At 40.1% G+C, this 21,890-nt stretch overlaps 1 protein-coding gene across 2 annotated transcripts in view; it reads left to right on the top strand.

The window, feature by feature from the left end:
• Positions 1 to 21,890, top strand: part of LOC122800087 (vascular endothelial growth factor C-like) — a 198,778-nt gene that overhangs the window by 10,777 nt on the left and 166,111 nt on the right. For both annotated transcript variants that reach the window (XM_044069604.1, XM_044069605.1), the window contains exon 2: positions 10,309 to 10,516. In XM_044069604.1, the coding sequence (XP_043925539.1) occupies positions 10,309 to 10,516 (208 nt within the window). The remainder of the gene's footprint in view (positions 1 to 10,308; positions 10,517 to 21,890) is intronic.

Genomic DNA, 21,890 nt, shown 5'->3' with positions numbered 1-21,890 from the left:
TTAAGGCCTTGCTCCTCCGTTTGAATATTGAATAACCAATAAAGATCTTTACTCTAAGCAACCCAGAGGCCACCTCCAAAAAAGGACACAGACAGATCAACAATAAGGAGTCGTTATAGCTGCTCTGAGATGGGTGTAGGGGTTGCAGAAGCAGCATTTATCATATAGGGAATACAAGCACATAAAACTGATCACTTCTAATGCGTAGTAGGACAACTGATTAACATAAGTACATAAACAAAATAAAATTATAAATAAATAAATAAATGCATATATGCATAAACAAACAAAGGGCGGCCACGGTGGTGCAGTGGTTAGCATTGCTGCCTCACAGCAAGAGGTTCTCCGGTTTGATCCTCGGCTGGGGTGCCTTCTGTGCGGAGTCTGCATGTCCTCCCTGTGGTTGCGTGGCTTTCCTCCGGGTGCTCCGGTTTCCTCCCACATCCCAAAGACATGCTGCAGGTGGATTGGACACTCTAAATTGGCCCTAGGTGTGCGTGTGAGTGTGCCTTCTGTGGAAGGTTGGGCGCCGGGCTGGCAACTCAACACCGTAAAACTCCACTGCCATTCAATGTGCAGACAAGGTGATCCGCTGTGGTGACCCCTAACCGGGAAAAAGCCGAAAGAAGAAGATGCATAAACAAACAAAAAAAATGGCATTAGTGAAGAAAATTAAGACTATCAGCTGTAAACAGCTGTGTCCTATAGCCAAGGGGTCAGGGTTTGATTCCTTCCACCTCTGTTTACCTACTATGGGACTCTGAGCAAGTAACTTAACCAGACAGTGTTCCTGGGTCACTCCTGAAATGGGATATTTGTGTCCAGTGCATTTACTCTATTTACCTGCGATGGGACCCTGAGCAAGTAACTTAACCAGACAGTGCTCCTGGGTCACTCCTGAAAAGGGATATTTGTGTCCAGTGCACTTACTGTATTTATCTACTATGGGACCCTGAGCAAGTAACTTAACCAGACAGTGCTCTTGGGACACCCCTGAAAAGGAATATTTGTGTCCAGTGCACTTACTCTATTTACCTACTATGGGACCCTGAGCAAGTAACTTAACCAGACAGTGCTCCTGGGTCACTCCTGAAAAGGGATATTTGTGTCCAGTGCACTTACTCTATTTACCTACTATGGGACCCTGAGCAAGTAACTTAACCAGACAGTGCTCCTGGGTCACTCCTGAAAAGAGATATTTGTGTCCAGTGCACGTACCTAGAAAATAAATGTATAAAATAAAATAAAAACAGGAATAAAACTAAAAGAAAAAGTTACATTATTTATTTATACAATTAATGGGTGAAAGTAAATATTCTTAAGATATATAGCCATAGAACTTTTAAGTATTATGTTCAACTGTTTGAAAATCAAGAGAAAAGGTAAGCGGGCATGGTGTGTGAATTATTGGGGAGCTTGCCAAAACTGGATGTTAAAAAGTAAAGGGTGGTTGACCCTTAATCTTACTTATGTAGCTCTTTCGTACAAAATGATAGTGTTTTTGCTTTTAAATAATTTGGAATAAATACTATGGGATTATTTAAAAAGCCAGATGTAGATAATATTACATCACAATTGCCTGATGACAGAAGGAAACAATAAGACAAATTTAGTCTGACCATTTTGTGCATTCAATATGGTACCTCCCTCCATTTCTATAGTCTGCTGTCACTCCTTCTCCATCAGTTCCATGTCCTGATGAATGCATTGTTGTATTCTGTGTCCACCACCCATCTGTGTAGTCTATTCAGTTTTGTTTTATTTATTTTATTTAGTTTTGTTGACCAGATTAATCTGACTAGGCATAGGCTAATGCCAGTGGAGACCTGAGGTTGTTATTTTATTGAATATAGGACATTTCATCAAGACACTAGCAAAATTCTCCTGCTCATTTTTTTATAAGGGCCATGTGATCTCTTATACCCACATGGGTTACTACCAACACAGGCAGAAGAGCCCTCTGTTTAACTTTTCATCCAAGGGTGGCACCCCAGCAGTGTAGCACCCCCCCCCATATGCTGCACTATATCATCAGTAATGAAAAACTAATTCAAGCACCTGGTATTGGAACATCCTCCTAGGCCTTCTTATTTTCCAGTATCAAAGGTGAGTTTCTGATGTGAGAACAAAATCTACATCCTTCTTATCTTCCACATCAAAGGTGAGTTTGCTACCTTCATGCAATGGGGCTACAGCCCTCTGCATAAAGAAGAGTCTAGAAGAGTGCAGAACATAAGGCTAAGATAAGTATTAAAGTATTCAATCTTTTTTATTTAATGTTTCTCACCAAGTATACCTTTGGAGACTTGAAGACTTTTAATGGTTGACATTATTTATTTATTTATTTATTTATTTCCATTTGTTAACCAGGATAATCTGAATGGGCTATAGTGATCCATTTTAGTGGTGACTCAAGGAGGGAAGCTTCAAAGTATCTCATTATACATAAATGTAAAGCAAACTCAACGGTTTAAAAGACTGTCTTGGGAATTTGTTAAATATAGTTGTAAAACTACAAAGAAAATGGCGGTATAATTATATGTAATGTATACATGTGTATATTTTAAATAGTTACTACAAAGAACACTATGTAGTTGTAAATCTGATATTTACAGATATTTAAGGGGATGGCAGATGTAGAATTAATAGTCTTAGAGCAGTGATAGGAAGAGAAAACAGTTACTTGCATTTCAAGGATAAAAAGAAAGTCTGATGAAGATTTTAGAAACTATTTGTAATGTAATATTTTATAAGCAATGATGTCAAGAGTAGATTTATTCAGTTTAGAAATTAGATTTGGTTGTTTGGTGTTGCTAGTTGGCCAGCATTTTAAACACAGGCAGTTCCAAATGTGGGTGAAATGATTCTTTAGTTTAGTTAGATATCTTGCAGTATTTTCATCAGATCTTAAATCTGCATGTAGTGAGTTCCACAATCATGCTACATAAACTGTGCAGATACAATTTTCAATGTGATTGTAAGATTTAGGGGTAAGCAGATGATTCTGTGTTTTGTATCTGAGGTGTCTGGAGGGATGATACTTTTCTATAAGATTTAGTAAGAAAGGACTTTGGTTTGGTTTATATAATATATAATATCTTAAAATTAAGTTAGTCAAACTAGTGTTGAAATTGCAGTCATTTTAGCTTTTGCAGCACTGTACAGTGATGTGTTTTATTTGGAGGTTTTGCAATGAACTTAGATATTTTATTATAGCCTTACTACATTTATACTGTAGATTTTTTTAGTGTTAATGTAGACTGGAGAGGCTTACAGCAAGGAAGGAAGGATAATTGTTTTAGCAGTTGTTTGCTTAGCTTGTTCTGTAAAATATGATTTTGCTCATGGGGAGTGACTTGATGGGGAAGTTACAGGAGACTATGTGAGTTTTTTTTTTTGTTACAAGTTACAGGAGAGCTGATGGACTGTAGGCATAAGGGGAAAAAGAACAGATTAAATAAAAAGTTGAAACTAGTATGTTCAGCATGGAATGGGATGCACAACAGACCAGCCTGCTTCATTAAGAATGGCCTCCACCTCTTGTTCTAAGGTTTCCCCATACTAACTAAAGCCTTTGCTTCCCCCACTCCTGTTTTTAGACGGAGTCCCTCCACATCTCTTTAAATGCTTTCCTATGCTGGCTAAAGCCTTTGCTGGCCCCCAGTGCCATGTTTAGGCAGAGTCCAGTTGATTGACATTCTAATGTAACAGTCCTGAAATTGGATCACATTAGGGTGACTCTCATCAATGCCAGATGTCTAAACAATAATTTCCTGAGCTTGAGGCACTCCTGCATTTGGAAAACATCAATGTCTGTGTAGTTTCTGAGACTTTAATATAAATTTAAATAAAGCACTTCCCCTACACCTCAGTTTTGCATTTATTATGTATTCAGGCCCAGTAGCAACTTTGGTAGAATATCTCTAATTGCAAGGAACATATAATCTCCAGTCAGATCCTTAGGGGACCCACAAAGTGAACCGCTAGAACTATGGATCATTCTAAATAGTTTTAATTATCAATTGCTGTCTTGTTAAAGAACACCTTCTTTGTACCCTGATGACTACATTAAATTTATGTCTTTTAAATGATCTTCCTATTAGGAAAAAACTCCATTATTTTGGGTGACTTTAACTTCCCTTCAATAAAATGGGACTGTGAAGTCCCACCTTTGGGCCAGTAATCAAGGAACCTGAATACTCACCACTGACATTGGCGAGGGACGTTCACTTGAAATACAAATGGAAATACTCAGTATTACCAGCTGCAAAACTCTCTGCATTGAGCAGAATTTCCCTTAAGAGCACACAGGGAACACAATCAACCAAGGGTCTGGATTTCTTTATATCTGTTTTCCACCAGGGCCCCAATAAGGCTCTCCACTAGCACAGCTATAGGGTGAAGTCCTCAGCTGAGTGTCCAAGCCAAGTCCTCCAGCTGTCACTCTGTGAAACCAGTGCCTTGTGTCCCTGCTCCAAGTAGCTCATACACACACACACACACACACACACACACACACACACACACACACACACACACACACACACACACCTGGGAAAGGCTGGTACAGATTTACCTGCTGTGCCACCTTCTGCCCAGACTATAAAATAGTTATCACTGCCACTAGACACTACAAAACCATCAACCTTAGGCTCTTGCAAGCGTACCCAAATATACAGTGAAATTAATATTAATACAAATGTTAATGTTGACCAAACAGCCAGGCTTCAGGAGTGCCCATAGATATAAGTACTCTTACTCTCAAAGGTTAAAATATTCTCTGAAGGACCAGCCACAATGAAAAGTTTAAATATATTTATTAATAAATAGTAAAAGAACATGAAAATATGAAATATCTATTTACAGTAAACACCAGAGTTTTAAACACAGGAAATATTAAAAGTAACACAGCTGGAAAGATTCACACAATTACAGAAAAAAAACATACTTAACTATTCTCACTATATTTTCCTGACTGATCCAGAAAATTACTGTTCCTACTTAATAGAGCAAGGCAAGATGAAGTAGGTGAGGAATCCTTCTATGTCAGGTTCCAGGAAACAGACTGCCCTGGGACTTCTGTCTCACCTAATATTAAAACATTATTTCTATACAGAATGACATCATATAAATCTGGTCATCTGACTTCTGGTTCCCATGCAACCCCCCCCCATTGCTAGAAACTGCCAGGATGTAGCACCTACATGTGAATAATACACACACACACACAAGAGCATTGCTCAGATCTCGTGCAGCTTCTGGAAGTCATAAACAAATTACAAACTTCTACTCCTCTTACAGAGACTAACAAACCATGCTTCTTTCAGACATTGTGTCTCTGGCGTCATTCAAAACTGTGAGATAACATCTTTGTGGCCTAGGCCCAGTAATTTAATTTCTTACTATTTCTCAAAGTTAGCTGGAACTGAGCTTAACCTTTTCTCTTCCATTATCCTCTGTTAACACACACACACCCACACACACACACACACACATACACACACACACACACATATATATATATATATATATATATATATATATATATATATATATATATATATTTAATTCAGTAACAATATAGTCAGCACCCACTGTTGGTATATTTTTAACACAAGCAACTTTACAAATCCATTTGCAACACAAGCATCTGTACAAATCAGTTTGATAATAAAATAACATATAATTCTTTACCAAATTCCATCTAGCTGTGCTGGCATACATTACACAACCACTGCCCTACTTCTTCTGGCATAGCTGCCAATACCTCACATCATCATAATAACAACTATATTTCCATTGTAGGACATGTCCAAACATTCCAAGAGTTTATAAGCAAAAATTCCATTGAGTAGTAGGTAAACAAATCTATTAGAGCATATGACATTCTTAACCTGATTCATACAAATATGACAGCCTCTTGTACTACTAGTCTGGTATCTCTTTCTCCAGTGAAGTCTGACCACAAAACTGAGATTTATTCTTTAAGTTCTCAAAAGCCTCCACAATAAACCCTACAGAATTTAAGGACTACAGTCATTTCAACTACAAACTTCTTTATGATGAAATATCAAAAATCACTTTTGACTGTACCATCCCTAACATAGATACAACAGCAAGCTTCACTAAGGAATTCTACACCCATTTAGAAAATTGTATAAAGTTAGCAGTTTCTATCAGAGCCAAGTTTCATGGAAGCACAAAAATAAACTACCCTGGTGGTCCACCATCATAAATAAACTGAACTAAAAAAAAGAAACTGCTTAAATTATATAGCATATCTAAAACTCCAACTTCTCAATGAAAACATCAAAACTATTTAAAAAAGAAAAGAAAAATGTTATGAAGTCCACTGAAGGAGCCCATGAGCTTAGGCTGGCATCTGAAGCCAAAATAAATTATAGAAGCTCCTTTAGCTAGTTTAGAAAGCTAAGAAAGAATACCCTACATTGCTCCGAACTTATTCATAATGACATCCCCTGTTCTGACCCAACAGACGTTGCCAATATGTTTGCAAACAAATTTAGTACCAACTTCTTCATCCTGATACTTCTTTCCAAAGCTCTGAAAAACCAAATCCTTTACTGCCGCAATTATCTCAAAAGATTGTTTACTAAAAGTGTTAACCAAGACCAAAAACATTTTTATGGGACTTAATATCTCTAATTGCTTAATTAATAGTTTTAAATATGCTGTTGTAGAGCCACTCCTTAAACTGTTTAACCCAGGTTTAGCTACTAGTCTCTTCCCTGAGTATCACCCTGCAGTGGTGATGCCCCTTGATAAAGTTGGCTTTACAACTGAACTGGGTAATTACAGATATATCATTCTTAATGTCTCATCTACAAAGCCATGGAACATGTTATTAGACATGATGCAAGTCTCTTTCTGAAGAGTATATCTTACCTTCTGTATTGAATATGGTGAAGTCCTTTGAAAAGTTTATGGAGGCTATAGACAGAAACCATGAATACACATGGTGTAACTTCATCTGGCCAAGGACTATGACACCATTCCTCACAGTGGTATCAACCCATATGTGATAAGATATATATCAAGCTAATTGAAGGATACAACCCACATAGTGTAAGTTGCAGGCACCACTTCAGAAAGTATGAAAATGACCCATGGTATTTGTCGGACCTCAGTGCTGGGACCTCTTATTTGGCCTTTATTTCTCAGATATCCACCAAGCAGAGAGACAAAATCTATGGCAAACAAAATTTGCAGATGACTGTAAACTGAGAGTTGTAAAGTCATCTACTGACACCTAAAACCTCTAGGATTAACTCTTCATAGTAAACTATTGGCATACTGAAAATGGACTCAAGCTGAATGCTAAAATGTATAGTATTGTCACTTTTGGTAGCCATCCCTCTCCTCTCATTGTACTGTACAGACAGCACACCACTACAAAATAAAAATTAAATCCTTCTCTTGTGCCCATCACCTGACAACTGTTGTCAGGAAATCCTTTTAGTTAGCACAGCTAATTGCCAAAGGAATATCATCAAAGTCTGAAGAGGTATTCAATCCCTTATTATTAGTGTTAATCAGACTAATTATTAAGTAGAATACTGCCTTTGGGATGTTATTCACTAAACATATCAGACAGAAAGACTCAAAGCATTCTTTAACAAAAAGATTACAAGCATAAAATCCCTGAGATAGCAAAAGAGGCTGGAAATTCTGTTCTTTTATTCAGTATCTTCAGTGCTTTACAGACTTTTGTCTTGTTTACCATACCATCAAAGACCTGTTTGTCCTAGACCTCCTGCATTTTCTTAATTCCAGTAGCTCACCATCAATAGAACCAAGGACATAAATCTTCACCAAAAGATAAACAAAAGATGGTGAATGGACGGGTTCATAACCCAGCACCTCCTTATCGTTGGAAATAAATGTCCCATGCATGTTATGCAGTGTGACTCACTGTCTTCCTGAAACATAATCTAGTTGATTGGATAGGTTTTCAACTCATGTATACCTCCAGTTGCAGCTCTTCTCTGTCTTGTAGACTTTATATGGCCAATTGTATTTATTTCTAACTAAGTACAATAGATCCTTGTATTTACTTTCAAAAGCACAGCATTTTTGTGTGTGCTGTGGGCACCACCTTTTTATTGATGAAGGACTCGAGGCAAATACATTTTATAGTAAGAAATGCACTGATGTCTAACACTACTATATCTCTTGAGTCACCTGGCTTGGGTGTTAGATTGCCTGTAGTATAGTTTGTTACATCAGGGTTAACCTTTTGGTACTGAAAGGCTAAAAGTAATGATCAGCCTAAGCTAGTTATTCCTTTTGTTAAGAAACTTCAGCAGAATACATAAAGCAAAGCACATTCTAAAACTATTGAAGAAACAGTTCTGACTGTCTGAAAAACATCAAATCAATTACTGAGTTATAACACTGTCATTGAAAAGACAAAGTCTATCAAGACTGGATTATGCTGATAAAATATTCAAGAGAGCAACCTGCATGTGTTCAAACCCAGAATAAGCTGCCAGGTAAAAATAGGGTACTGATGGATGAGGTCTACCTCACTTCAGTTACAAACAGGAGGTTGCCAGGAAATGTGCAGGGGTTAGAGTTAAGAGAAAAACTAAGGAACTGGAACTGACCTGGTTGAAGAGTATGACACAGCAGGATGTGGTACAAGGGGTGATATCAAGAATAAGGGAAGTTTCTAATAGAGTACCACAGAAGGGACAGTCCTGGGGCCTACAGCCTTCATTGTGATTGCATCAGACATACCTGAGGAAACAGAGAACAGGATCATCCAACCTATTTTCTGATGAGGGAAACTTAGATGCAGTACTGGATAATGAGAGAAGAATTTAAGGAAGAATTTGGAAAAACTGACTAAGTGGACAGAAAGGTGGCAGTTAAGATTAAGCGCAACACAGTACAACTGTGTCATAGCAAACCTGGGGTAAAATTTCATTTGACAGGAATAGAACTGATAGCAACATAGTAGGCAATTACCTGGGAGTATTGATAGGTAGCAGATTGGGTCACCAGGAGCAAAGTAAGAGAGCAGAGGTCAACATAATGTAATATAATGACAACAGTCCCAGATTTGTAGGACCAAATACTTCCTGGATCTCTGAAAGTACTTTTGAACAGAGGGGGTTGTAGATCCACAAAATGGATGACTAGATTGGTAGTGGAAAAATCCACAGAACCTTTCAACAGGGCATGGAAGAGGTGGATAAAAGGTAAAATAAAGGTAGAATGGAGGGGAAGTAGATTGTTAAATGCACTTAAAAGGCTTACTGCCTGCTTTTCCTGTCAAGCAAATGTGATAAAAAGTAATTCTGAAGTATATCCTTGGGGATCTAGACTCCAGAATCAAAGAAGTAATGCTCCCCCTACACTAAGCCTTATTTTGGCCACACATTGACTGTTGTCTGCAGTCCTGAAGACTATACAGAGAGAGGGATATTGGACTGTCAGAATTAATCCTGAGAAAACAGGAGATGGAGCAGAAAGGCTATAACCAGAAACTATAGAATAATCCAATAGGGAGTGGTAGGAAATACTATGGGTGCAAAACATCATGGCACTAAGATGTGAAGGTATAGTCCTAAAAAGGAAGAACCAAAATTGCCAGGTGGTAGAGGCAGTAGATTGTATGGCCCAACTACTCCTTGTATCTGTGAAAGCATAGTCTTTATCTAGGAGTAAGAGATGCAAAAATGCATGCCACTTTCAGTTTTAGTCCACCTTTCGCCTTGGGTCCTATTGGGTATTGAGTATATAGTTGAAACCAGTACCTCAAAATGAGTTGTCTCCTTAAGAAGAAAAATAATCATATTTATCAATGTTTGGCAACAGACTTACACAAAATACATGTATACACAAAAGGATACATGCATTTGCACATCCACTCAGCCTCCTGAACTTACATAGCCACATACAGATTTATATACACAAGAGATATGTGCACATGTATACATAGAGACATAAGCACAATCTTACACATGCATACACACAGATGCACACCTATGGACTGCAGGGCAAGAGTCAGTATGTGTATATGTACCTAAAGTACTTAATAGTGGCATCTTGTCTTTTTTTCAAAGTTTTCAGAGGGGTCAGTAAGTAAGGTCAGACATCACTAATTTTATCAAGAGGAAAACATTGTTGTAATGCTACAGATAATGTGACTTCTAACACTGTAGATTATATGTCAGGTTTCTTATATATGTTGTAAGAAATATGCTGGAATTTGCACAAATCAGTGGCATATTAGATGTGTATCTACAAGGAAACCTGAAGAAATGTGTATCCTTTGCTTAGGGTGAAATTAACAAAGAACCAGAAGATGAAGCCGGTCCCATTCATACAAGTGGAATGTCACATGCTTCAGAGCCTCTACATGCATACATTGAGATGTGTAAGAGGAAGAAGACACAGCAGTTCCATTTAGATGATGGCATCACTTCTAATTCTGAGGAACCAGAGAAGCATGACATTTACAGGGGGTTTGAAATAACAGAAATGCAATGTAAGTACATTCTTAGAATGGCATGTATTTTTTTTTCATACCACATGCCTAAGCTGTAAGAACTATAAACAAGTTATCAAATCACCAGAATGTGGAAACAGGATGAAAGAAACATGTTTGAAAAGTAGAGCTTTTAAACTAAACTAAAATCAATAAATAAATAAATAAATAAATACATAAATACATAAATAAAAATATATTTTCAGGACAGACAGAGGTTGGTAATTAAGTAAATAAATGCCTGGTATCCAGTGCTTCCTCACTTGATAAATACCCATGCAGTCTCATACTTGTAAGGAAGAATCTTCCATGCTTCTGGTACAGATGAGACCCAGAAGTACAAAAATGTAGATAAATATAAGAAGTGCATGGATCAGAACAGAAAGCTTCATAAAGTCACTGCAGAACCTCTAGTTTAAGAACCAAAAAAAAGGTATTCATCTAAAAAAAACAGCAAGCACAAGTAGGTTAATACAGTCAAACTACAGCACTTAGCTGTGACTGCAATGTCAATAACGCCCTCCCACCACCCCCACCCCCAATAACATGAAGGAAAAAAAAAAAAAAGAAGGAAATGTCTTTGTATTGAAGGAATGAAGCCTAAAAATAAATAAATAAATAAATAAACTCTTCTACTCTGAAATTATAGCAAGCTGCTTGCTACAGCTATAACAAGCAGTTTACTACAGTTAAGCTAACACACACTGAGCACATCAATGCTTAAGAGATTACTGTAAATGCAGTATCTGCATTTAAAAATGAATGGCAATACTGCACTCACAAGTCCACTCCCAGACAGCTTGAAGGGGCAAAAAATGTTTTTTTCATGGTCTTTATATTGAATACAAAAAAGTCTACTCTGAAACCTCTGAAATTGTAGCAAGCAGCTTGCTACAAATGTAACAAGCAGCTTGCAGCAGTTAAAATACCACACAAGTTTGTTCCAGAGGTGAGGAATATGTTGGGCTGTGAATCTGTCACACTCACCTGTCTTATTTATCTGTTGATTAAGATTTAATTCCTTTAATTGGGCATTTGAGGAGCTATTTGTTCTAACGAAGAAAAGGGGGGTCAAAAAAAGTTGGATATTTCATGTCTTGAAAGGCTAAACACAGATCCCCATGTAGAGGTCTATAAGAAGGTGAATATAGAGAGAAGGCTGTCAGTCTGTCCTGTTAACTAAGAAGTATTGAAGCAATTAATTTTTAGTTAGGAATCTCTGAGAACTTTCATGTTGTGTGATATGTTAAGACAAATACATTAAAATAGGAGTATTATATCAATAATGGGTTTAATGACATATGAGTAAAGGGGAATTATGCCTTTTTTGTATCTAAAGAAAATGTCTTCGGAAATTAGAAGATCCAGATAGAAGTTTTTCAGAACTGTTCTGGAGATACGACAGTATAAAGATAAGGAATTACCAATAAGAGTGCGTAGATCCCTCTAAATAATTTATTATATTACTATACCTTGTCTTTATCTTCCTCCATAGACTTTGAACATACTCAAGTTTAGGGTGCTTTTAATGGTTCTTTTAGGTAGGATATCAGAAGTTGCTGTCACCTCTACAAATGTGTTTACCTCCTTAGCTGTAGTCTTTTTCACCTTGGCTATTATCTTAGCACCCCACCCCCCCCCAAATGGAGGGATGTGTCACCTATATGATATGAGAATTTTTTAACCAAAATTAACTATACTACATTTTTTCACATTTAATTTGAGACCATTGTTGTTCCACCAATTATTAATATGGTCCAAGCCACGTAGGAGAATTTGCAAGTCAGTGGAAATGTGAATAACAATACACAATTAACAGTAGCCTGCAAACTTAGATATCCATAGACCCAGAGTGTTGGCCTTAGGATATGAAAAATAGATGCTAAAATAGAAGAGGGTCCAACAATGAGCCCTTTGGTACACCATCTGTAACTTTTTTGCTTTCAAAAGTGGCACCTGCATCACTTAACCTGATGGGTTCTATCATACAACCAGTTAGATATCCACTGCATAACAAAAGGATTTATAGCCCAGTCTCTATCTCCCTGCGATCTATGCCTATCATATCCCAGGTACTAGCAGGTCACGTCCTCCTAGGCCTTCCTCCATCTGCCAGTCTAAAGCTGTTCCCACAAGCAACAAATATCTGCAGCCTAAAGTGATGTGCATGCTTTCCATAAGATCCCTTTCCCTTATTAAAGGTACCAAGCATGTATCATTAAGTAAATGAAAAAGAATAACAGAAGAAAGAAGGAAGGTTAGAAGAAATTCCTAAACAGCTCTTAGAGGCTTACTTTACTTCACAAAGGGAAAAAAATAACAATGAATTAATCGAACTTTCTGTATTTTACCTGGACAGTCTGTGAAATATTTGCTGCCTTACTTTCTGTATAGAAAATGTCAGTAATGATCACCCCTTTCTAAACACTTAAGACAAACTAATTTAATTAATTAATGAATTAATATTTCTAGTAAGTGGAACTGGCTAATACAAAACATTTCAAAATGCTATCAAGGTAAATAGAAATATGGTCTGACTATAACAGCTAGACTACCTTTTACCCTTCATCATAGAGCTGGCATGTACCTAATAGAAACAAAGATCATACCCCTTATTTTATATGGTTATACAATTCAAAGCATGTGGATAAAATACCCAACATAGAAAGCATAAAATGCTCCATTAGGTGCAAGGCCATGGAATGGATTATCATAGACTTCATTAACAAGGATATTGGCAACCTCCAAACACTCAATCCCACATAGTTTGTTTTGTCAAGGGGGGATCATGCCTGTTAAATTTGGTTGACATCTTTGAGACAGTCACCAAAGCCATGGACGAGGGGAAGACTGTGCATACCACCTATCTTGACTTGGCCAAAGCCTTCGATACTATTCCCCACTTGGGCATAATAGATAAACTCTCTCAGCTAGGCATCGATCTATATATAACCAGATTGGTAGCAAACTGGATCACTGATAGAACCCACCTAGTCAAAACAGGGGAAGCCACCTGAAGCAGTAGCCCCATAATGAGCCGTGTACTCCAGGGATCGGTCTTGGGGCTTCTGTTGCTTGCAACATACTTTTCTGAGGTCCAGGCCAAAACCAGTGGGCTATGGCTGACCAAGCTTCCAGATGACTCTAAGCTGGGCACTGTCATAAATTCCCCTAGTGATGTGGACATCCTCCAAGAGGGTCGCACCCAAACAAATGACTGGTGCCAGAATCATGGCCTCAAACTGAATGCCAGCAATGCATCATCCTCCTCTTTGGGGAGAGTGATATCCCCACAGATGCTCACAGTAATAACAAGGACCTAAGCATGCAATCAGCCATGAGGGACTTGGGCACCCAGGTTGATATCAAACTGACTTTTGACCACCATATTGTCTCTGTTGTTTGGAAAGCTTTCTACATGGCCCACCACATTAGTAACGGTATCATATCCAGGGACAAGGAGGTCATAACATCCCTGTATTCTTCCCTTATAAGACCCATTATTGAGTACAATGCCCCTTTTGGCATGTACCTCACAAAGCATATGCAGCAGCAGCTGGAGACACCACAGAGGTTCCTAACCAGGAGAATACAGGGCCTCAAATACCTACCCTAGACAGATAGGTTAAAAGTCATGTCCCTGTACACAGTCTCATACAGACTCCTCAGAGGTGACCTCTGTCTGGCATATAAAGCAATCTTAGACCCTGCCTTGATGAGACTGCTTCATATCCACAAGTCTAGCTCAACTCGACTAACCTGCACGTGCAATCTCAACCTGGTCTGTGACATCAATAGGACTTGTTACCCCTTCTTTGAAATAGTCTCCCTCTCCATGTCAAGCAGAGTACCTCATTAACCCTTTTTAAGCACAACCTGGATAACTGGATGAGGAATAGAAAATACACCACTGGGATTCCACCTGTATCCCTGCTGGACAGGGGCATCGGGTGGTGACTTAGGTTCATAGGTTCATAGGTTCATACTAGGCTATCTGCCCGAGGGGGCATTTTAAGCTAGCCCCTATAGTTTTGTGGCTTGCCGCCACCCCTTTTAGTATGGGACATTATTTTATTATTTTGCTGTGCCTGTGTTGAGCAGTGACACTGAGGTAATCCCTGATGAATCTATCCCTCCATACGTCCCTATTAATAGCCGCGTGGTCGAGGTTTATCTCCCCCGCCTCTGCTCTGACTTGATCTTTTTTTTTTTTGAAAAGATATCAATCAAATCTGCTCTGGGTGGCCTTGTATGTGCCAGGGGGAGTCACCTGAGAGCCAAGCGGTAAGTGAATGAATGAAGCTGGAGTCTTTTCAGTCGGCAGCATAGACATGTGTTTGACCCTTTTTTATTTTTGGTGAACTTGGTGACTTTCCTCTCCAGCTGCTGCAAGTGTCGGTCAGATACATTCCATTGGCTCAATTGTTGGTCTCATGAGTGATGAGGTGAGATGAGTGATGACTTGAGGACTCTGATGAGTCTTGATGATCTAGATGAGAATCCTTCATGATAAGGTGGGTCTTTACTAACTACTTAGTTATCACGGCTTGTCATGGGTGACTACTATCAACCTGGGGTCCCATTGGTAGCTAGGGTACTTTGTTTTTTTCCGAAGGGGTATGACTATGCATTTTTGGCATTTAACTTTTAGGGCTCCACTCTGGCCAGTGTCAGATGTGTTTTCAGCCCAGTTTGCAGTCATCTGCAACTTTTGTCAGCTATAACCCCTGTGTTGTTTGTTTGTAAGAAAAGTAAGATGCCAAACAAGAGTGGGCCCAGCCCACTCAGCCAGTTTGCAACCCATCTTGTGATGTATGGGTTAACATTTAAGCTGCAAATTCCCATGTCTTTTATTATGAGGGTCCATCTCCATGGCTTTGCAGATAAGGCTTGTCAAGCTAATGGGCCAGTAATCCAGGGTCGGTGATCAGTTGTCAGAACATGGGCTAAATTCTTGGCTAGACTTGTAAGAGCCTCAGGGCCAATAGCCTAGTAACTTCCTACGATCCTACGATCCTATGATAAAACACTATAACATTCTATACTATTTTGTGTGGACACAGAACTATAAGTATCACCCCATAATACAAACAACAGTTGTAAATTGTCATAAAACTGCAAATGAAGAAAGAAATACAACATGAATAATAATACAGACAATAGTTGTAAAATGTTCTAAAACTGCAAATGAAGAAAGAAATACAACATGAAACTTCAATTGTGTTTTGCTCTCCACAGAAAAAAAACTAATTATACATTGAAAAATAAAAAAAAAATCCAAGCAGAAACCATAATCTCCCCACATATCTCAAACACCATAAAATGGTTGACTGTCAGATTCCCCTGAAGGTGGGGCATTACCACTACAACAGAGGTTTCAGGAAGTAGACTTCTGTTTACTGGAACAATCTGTCAGGCTGCCTCTGAATGTCCTAGCTTATGTCCACCAGGAAGATACCCAGTCATTTTCAAGCTTCCTTGTCTACATTCGACAGGTCTGGGGTAGCATCTTTGTCTCATTGTAGTGACTGTGCATGCAGATTCGAAAACAGGAAAAAGGGGAAAAATACAGGTTCAGGGCAAGCAGCACCAACAGGATTGTCCTCATCATATTGATTCTCATTGCATAGCTGTTTGAATGATGACTTTTCTGCACTTCAGACAGACACACTAAGCTTCTTCATACCCAGACTGTGGAGCTGGTGGTTTGGACTGTACCTCATCTACAGCACCTCACACTGTAGCATATCCTTTCCACATCCCTGTAGATGTACCAAGACTACTCTGCCAGTGTACAGTTCATCATAGTCACTTATCTGGCCCATTCCTTGTGTTGACAGAATCATTTTTGAGAGAAGATTCTCTCTAACTCACTAGTCTCTTTAGGGGTCTTACTTACAACTGTTTGCACAACATTCTTACTTTTGGACTGAGATGTGCACTAATTCACTTGAACAAGTTGCTGACCTGGTAGGATTGGCTCCATGGAAGTCTGCTTAACATATGGCACTTGGGACGCCCCACCACTGGCCCAGTAATCAAAAAGCTTCAGTCTTCACCACTGGCAACAGTGGGGGGCATACACACTGGGAGAATAAATACATACATAGTAAAGTGCACACAGAGACCACACTCAGTCTGGGGCTACTTTCTCCCCAGTAAGACTCCCCAATGGCATAGCTGTAGAGTTGAGATCTCAGCTGAGTGGCCAAGCCAATACCACCAGCACCCTCTCTGTCCAACCAGTGCTTCGTGTCCCTGCCCAAGTAGCTAACACACACAAACACACTTTGAGATTTGATTTATATACACATACACACGCACATGGAAAGGGCTGGCACAGGTTTACTAGCTATGCCCCCTTCTGCCCAGACTATAAGGTAGTTTTAACTGCCACTAGCCACTCCTTATCAGCTACTTTAAGGCTCTGAAAAAAAAGGTTGTCCAATCTTACTGTGTAATGTTACGATAAATTCAAATGGTAGTTTGACCAAGAGCAAGGCTATTAGGAGTGACCCACACAATGTCACCAAATAAATATGCAAGTACACTAAGAGCTTAAAATATGTCTAGACAGACCAGCCACAACTGAAACATTTAAATATATTTAATAATAAATAATAAAAGAATAAGAAAATACTCAGTAAACAATCACAGGAAACATTTAAAACAATATTGCAGGACAGTCTCAAATAAATAAAGAAAATGTCTAAGCTATACTTCACTATATTCCTAATTGTATCTAAGATAAGTTACTGTTCCCTAGACTTACTTACTCATAGCATGGCAAGAGAGATGTGGTGAGTGGGCTTTTCCAGCTGATGTTGTCAGGTCAAAGACAAAATACAAAATGCACAGTCTCTCTCTCAGAGAGTTCTTACATTAATATTTTAAATATTACTACTGGGATACTTGTAGTATGATATCACTTCTTGTCATCTGACTATCCCATGTGAAAACCTCCACTGCAGCTGGTAGCATTTAGCATTTCTCTATGAAAATACATAAACAAGGACTTCTCTTAGATCTAAGGTAAATGGTGGAAGTCGTAAAATAATTTACATTTCTCCACATTTAAAGACAATACAAAAAAACTTCTAATTCTAGTCATTATGTCTCTTGTTGTACTGAAGCTAAAAGAAAACATCTCTTTTATTATGTAGTTATAAAATAATTTAACTTCAACCATTTTTTCTGAAGTTTTGAAAGTGAACCTTCTATGTGCCATTTTACACTGTTAAAACATATACATTTACACAGTTACAATAGTTTATATACATTTCTGTTCTTTTCCAGTAGGGTACACTGTGGATACATCTTTAAGCTGAGTACTCTACAACATATCTTTTCTGCACACATCTGTACAAGCTATCTTATATGACATATACTTCTAATACATTTGTAACACAAGCATATAAATCACGTTGATATTCACAAATGACACATAACCATTTACAAAATTCCAGACAGCTGTGCTAGCAGTGTCTCCTTTTGTTATATCTTCTCTCCCCGAAGACTCAAGCTAGTTTTTCAAGTAACCCTTGCGAAACACTGCTTGAGTGGGTTCAGCCTATCTGTGAATACCTTACCCCATTCCCTGTGTTGAGAGCCCATCTGCGTTGACATGACTAACCCCACTACGGTGGTGAACTGTGATATCAGATGACTGCAACCTTAGGCTCCACCTAAGTAACTTGGCAGTTTGCTGGCTGGCTCAATGTAGCCATGTTAAAGGATTGTGATCTGTAATTACAGTAAATTTCCTTCCATACAGATAAGGCTGAGGTTTCTGCAGTGCCCACACTATGGCTAGACATTCCTGTTCTACAGCTGCACAGCATTACTCCCTGGGTTGGAGCCTATAGCTGAGATACACCACTGGGTGCTCTTCTCCCTCTGAGGAAACCTAGCTGAGTACAGCCCCCACCCCACGGTTTGAAGCATCCACTTGGACAATGCATTCTTTGGTGTAATCTGGACTGGCTAACACAGGGTCCTCCCAAAGCTCCTTTAAGCTTCTGGAATGCCTACACACATGCTGGGGTCCACACTACATTATCTGGCTTGTTTTTCCTTGTTAGGTCTGTGAGGAGAGCAGCTATGGTACTACAATTGTGGACAAACTTTCTGTAGTACCTTGTTGTCCCTAAGAATGTCCTCATCTGCTTTTTGGTAAAAGGGGCAGACCATGCCAGAATAGCTTCCACTTTGGCAGGTTCTGGCCTGATCTTACCATTCCCACTCTATGTTCCAGGTAGGAGACCTCTGCCATATACCCACCTGACGTTTACTCATCTTAATGGTCAACCCTGCCCTCTGTAGTCTGCCCAGCACCTCCATGACATGCTGAAGGTGCTCTTGCCAAGAATGGCTGTAGATGTCGTTATCATCCAGGTAAGCAAGGGAGAAATCTCCTGATCCTGTTATGATATGATCTACCAACCTCTGGAAAGTCACTGGGGCATTTTATTCCCAAAGGGCATCTTCATGAACTCATACAAGCCAAAAGGAGTCACAAAGGCTGATCTCTCTCTAGCACTGGGAGTCAAGGGCACCTGCCAGTAACCCTTGGTAAAATCAATAGTGGTAAGATACTTAGCCCCACCCAATTGCTCTAGGGCTTCATCTGTCCAAGGCATGGGGTAAGCATCTGACTCTGTGTGACTATTTAATTTCTTATAGTCCACACAGAACCTGGTGCTTCTTTAGTACCAGCACCACTGGGGAGGCCCAGGGGCTGATAGACTACTGAATTACCCCTAGTTCCAACAGTTCCTGCATCTCCTCCCTCAGAGTCTGTTTGACTGTCTTAGGCATCCTATAAGGGGCCTGCTTAATAGACCTTTGTGGTCCTGTATCCACATGGTGTCATACCAGGTGGGTGCACCCTGGTTTCCCAGTGAACATGTCCCCAAACTCCTGTAACACTGCTCAGATTTCTTAAACCTGGTTAGGAGATAGCTGCTGGGACATTGCTACCCCTTCTACTGAGGTGTCAGTCTGAGCCTCACTGAGGCGATCAGCCACCAGATCCCCTCAGACTCCTCCTGCCATCCACTGCAAATACACTGCACAAGGGCTTCTCTATCATGGTAAGGTTTCATCATGTTAACATGGTACAGTTTGTGCCCCTGCCTCCTGCCTAGCGGTTTGACCATGTAATTAACATCACTGACCTTCCTTGCCACTTTGAAGGGTTCCTCTCAAGCTTCCTGCAGCTTGTTGTGTCTGACAGGAATGAGAGCCATTACCTGCTGTCCTACAGCATACTCTCTAGCTCAAGCATTCTTGTCATATCAGACTTTTTTCTGCTGCTCGGCTTCTGCCAGGTTCTCCTGGGCCAAGCCCATAAGTTCCCTGAGCCTTGTCCTGAGGTTTAGGACATACGCCACGACAGACAGCTTCTGGGATTCACACTCACCCTCTCACTCATCTCAAATCAAATCTAGATGACCCCTCACCCTATGACCATACAGTAACTAAAATGGTGAAAAACCTGTGGATTCTTGAGGCACTTCCCTGTAAGGAAACAACAGATGGGGAAAATATTTGTCCCACTCCCTCTTAAACTGATCTGTAAATGCCCATACCATGGTCTTGAGTGTACAGGTTAACCTCTTAATCAGACCATTAGTTTGGGGATGGTAGAGGGTGGTCTTTAGGTGCCTCACCCCACAGCACTCCCACATACAAGCCAGCACGTATGATGTGAAATTGGCACCTTTGTCAGTCTGTATTTCTTTTGGGAAACCTACCCTGATGAAAACCTCTAACAAAGCGTTTGCCACCTTTTCTGCCTCAATGGAGGAAAGAGCCATCACTTCAGGGTATCCGGTAGCATAATCTACTACCACTAAGATATACTTCTTCCTTGTAGAAATTGGGGTACTCAGACTACCCATGCTCTGAAATGGCTCCTCAATCACAGACAAAGGCATCAAAGGGACTTTGACCTTGTCCCCTGCCTTGCCTTCTTTTTTGGCACTGCTCAGAGGTCCTGCAGTACCCTGTTACATCTCTGGAAATCCAAGGCCAATAAAAGTTCTGCATAATATCTCTTGGTATGGTTTATGCCCATATGGCCTGCAAAGGGAATATCATGGGCTATGGCTAGAAGTGCCAGATGGTAGGCTCTGGACACTACCAACTGCTGTAGTCTCTCACCCTCTAGCCCTCACTCAGGGATCCATTCTCTAGACAGTAACCCTTTGTCTGAGTATACAGATTCCTCTATCCCTTGACAATCAGGTACCTCACTAGCTACCTCCCTCAGGCCATGTAATGTAGGGTCTTAGAGCTGATCCTGTCTCAACCCTTTCTTTGTAACCCTTCCCAGCTCCCCTTCCACAGGAAGTCTGGTATTCTGTGACAGCAGTGCTTTACTCTCAGCCTGGGTACTACTACTACTCACCTCTGCCCTTGCAGTTACTCTGTCCAAGGGAATATCAGTACCCACAAGCAGTTGTTGTTCACCTTCAGTCTCACTGCTACTGGGTAGCTCCTTCCCTGAAGTAACCATCACACCAGTCCTGGCTTCAAGTCTGCGATCTGTCTGGGTCCCTCCCAGGCTACCAGACCCACAGGCTTGTCTCCAAGCCTGCCTGCTTGTCATTGCATGCACACAAGGTACTGTATTATCAAAATCATTCCCTAACAGGACATCGGCAGGGATATCCTCAAACACACCTACTTGCTGGCTTCCTTTTCCACCCTCCCAGTTAAGGTGAACCCAAACCAAAGGTATTTGGAATGGGGTCCCTCCTAAAGGCCTGACTGACGTAGACTGCCCAAACAAGTAGTGCTCCTCTTTAACCATTGCAAGCTTCACAATGGTTAGGACAGAGGCTGTGTCTCACTTAGCAGTAGCCTGTTTCCCATTTACTAAGATAGGATATAACCTCTTGTGGTAGTTTGGTACCCTTGTTGTCGCCAGACAACTTACTGCTGGCATTCTGTCATTACTATTTACTGGCTCTCCCACCTTTTGATCCCCACCTTGCCTCCATGGACATCTATGTGCTACATGGCCCCACTGGTTGCATTTACAACATTTAACCCTAGGTCCTGGATGTGTACCTGCACTCATGGGTTCCCCTGCTAGTGACGGATTCTGTTGGGGCAGTTTAAGCTGCCCACCATGGGTTCCCTTAGACCCATGAACAGCACTGGGTAACCCTTTCCTGTGCACCGATGCCTTTCTTGCTAGGTATAGGTCTCCCTTCTTCCCCAGTTCATCTGCAGTATTGCATTGCCTGTCAGCTAACCAGATTCTCATGTTCTCAGCAAAGTGCTAAGGGCTTATTCCCTCACCAAAAGTTCTGCCAGCCCTTCAAAAGTGGTGACCTGACACCCACTCACCACCTTTGCTTACTTC

Source organism: Protopterus annectens, chromosome 4.part0, assembly GCF_019279795.1.
Source record: "Protopterus annectens isolate FY-2018-M chromosome 4.part0, PAN1.0, whole genome shotgun sequence".
NCBI lineage: Eukaryota > Metazoa > Chordata > Ceratodontiformes > Protopteridae > Protopterus > Protopterus annectens.
Note: the sequence above shows the minus strand (reverse complement) of the source record. Positions and strands in the feature narration are given on the sequence as shown.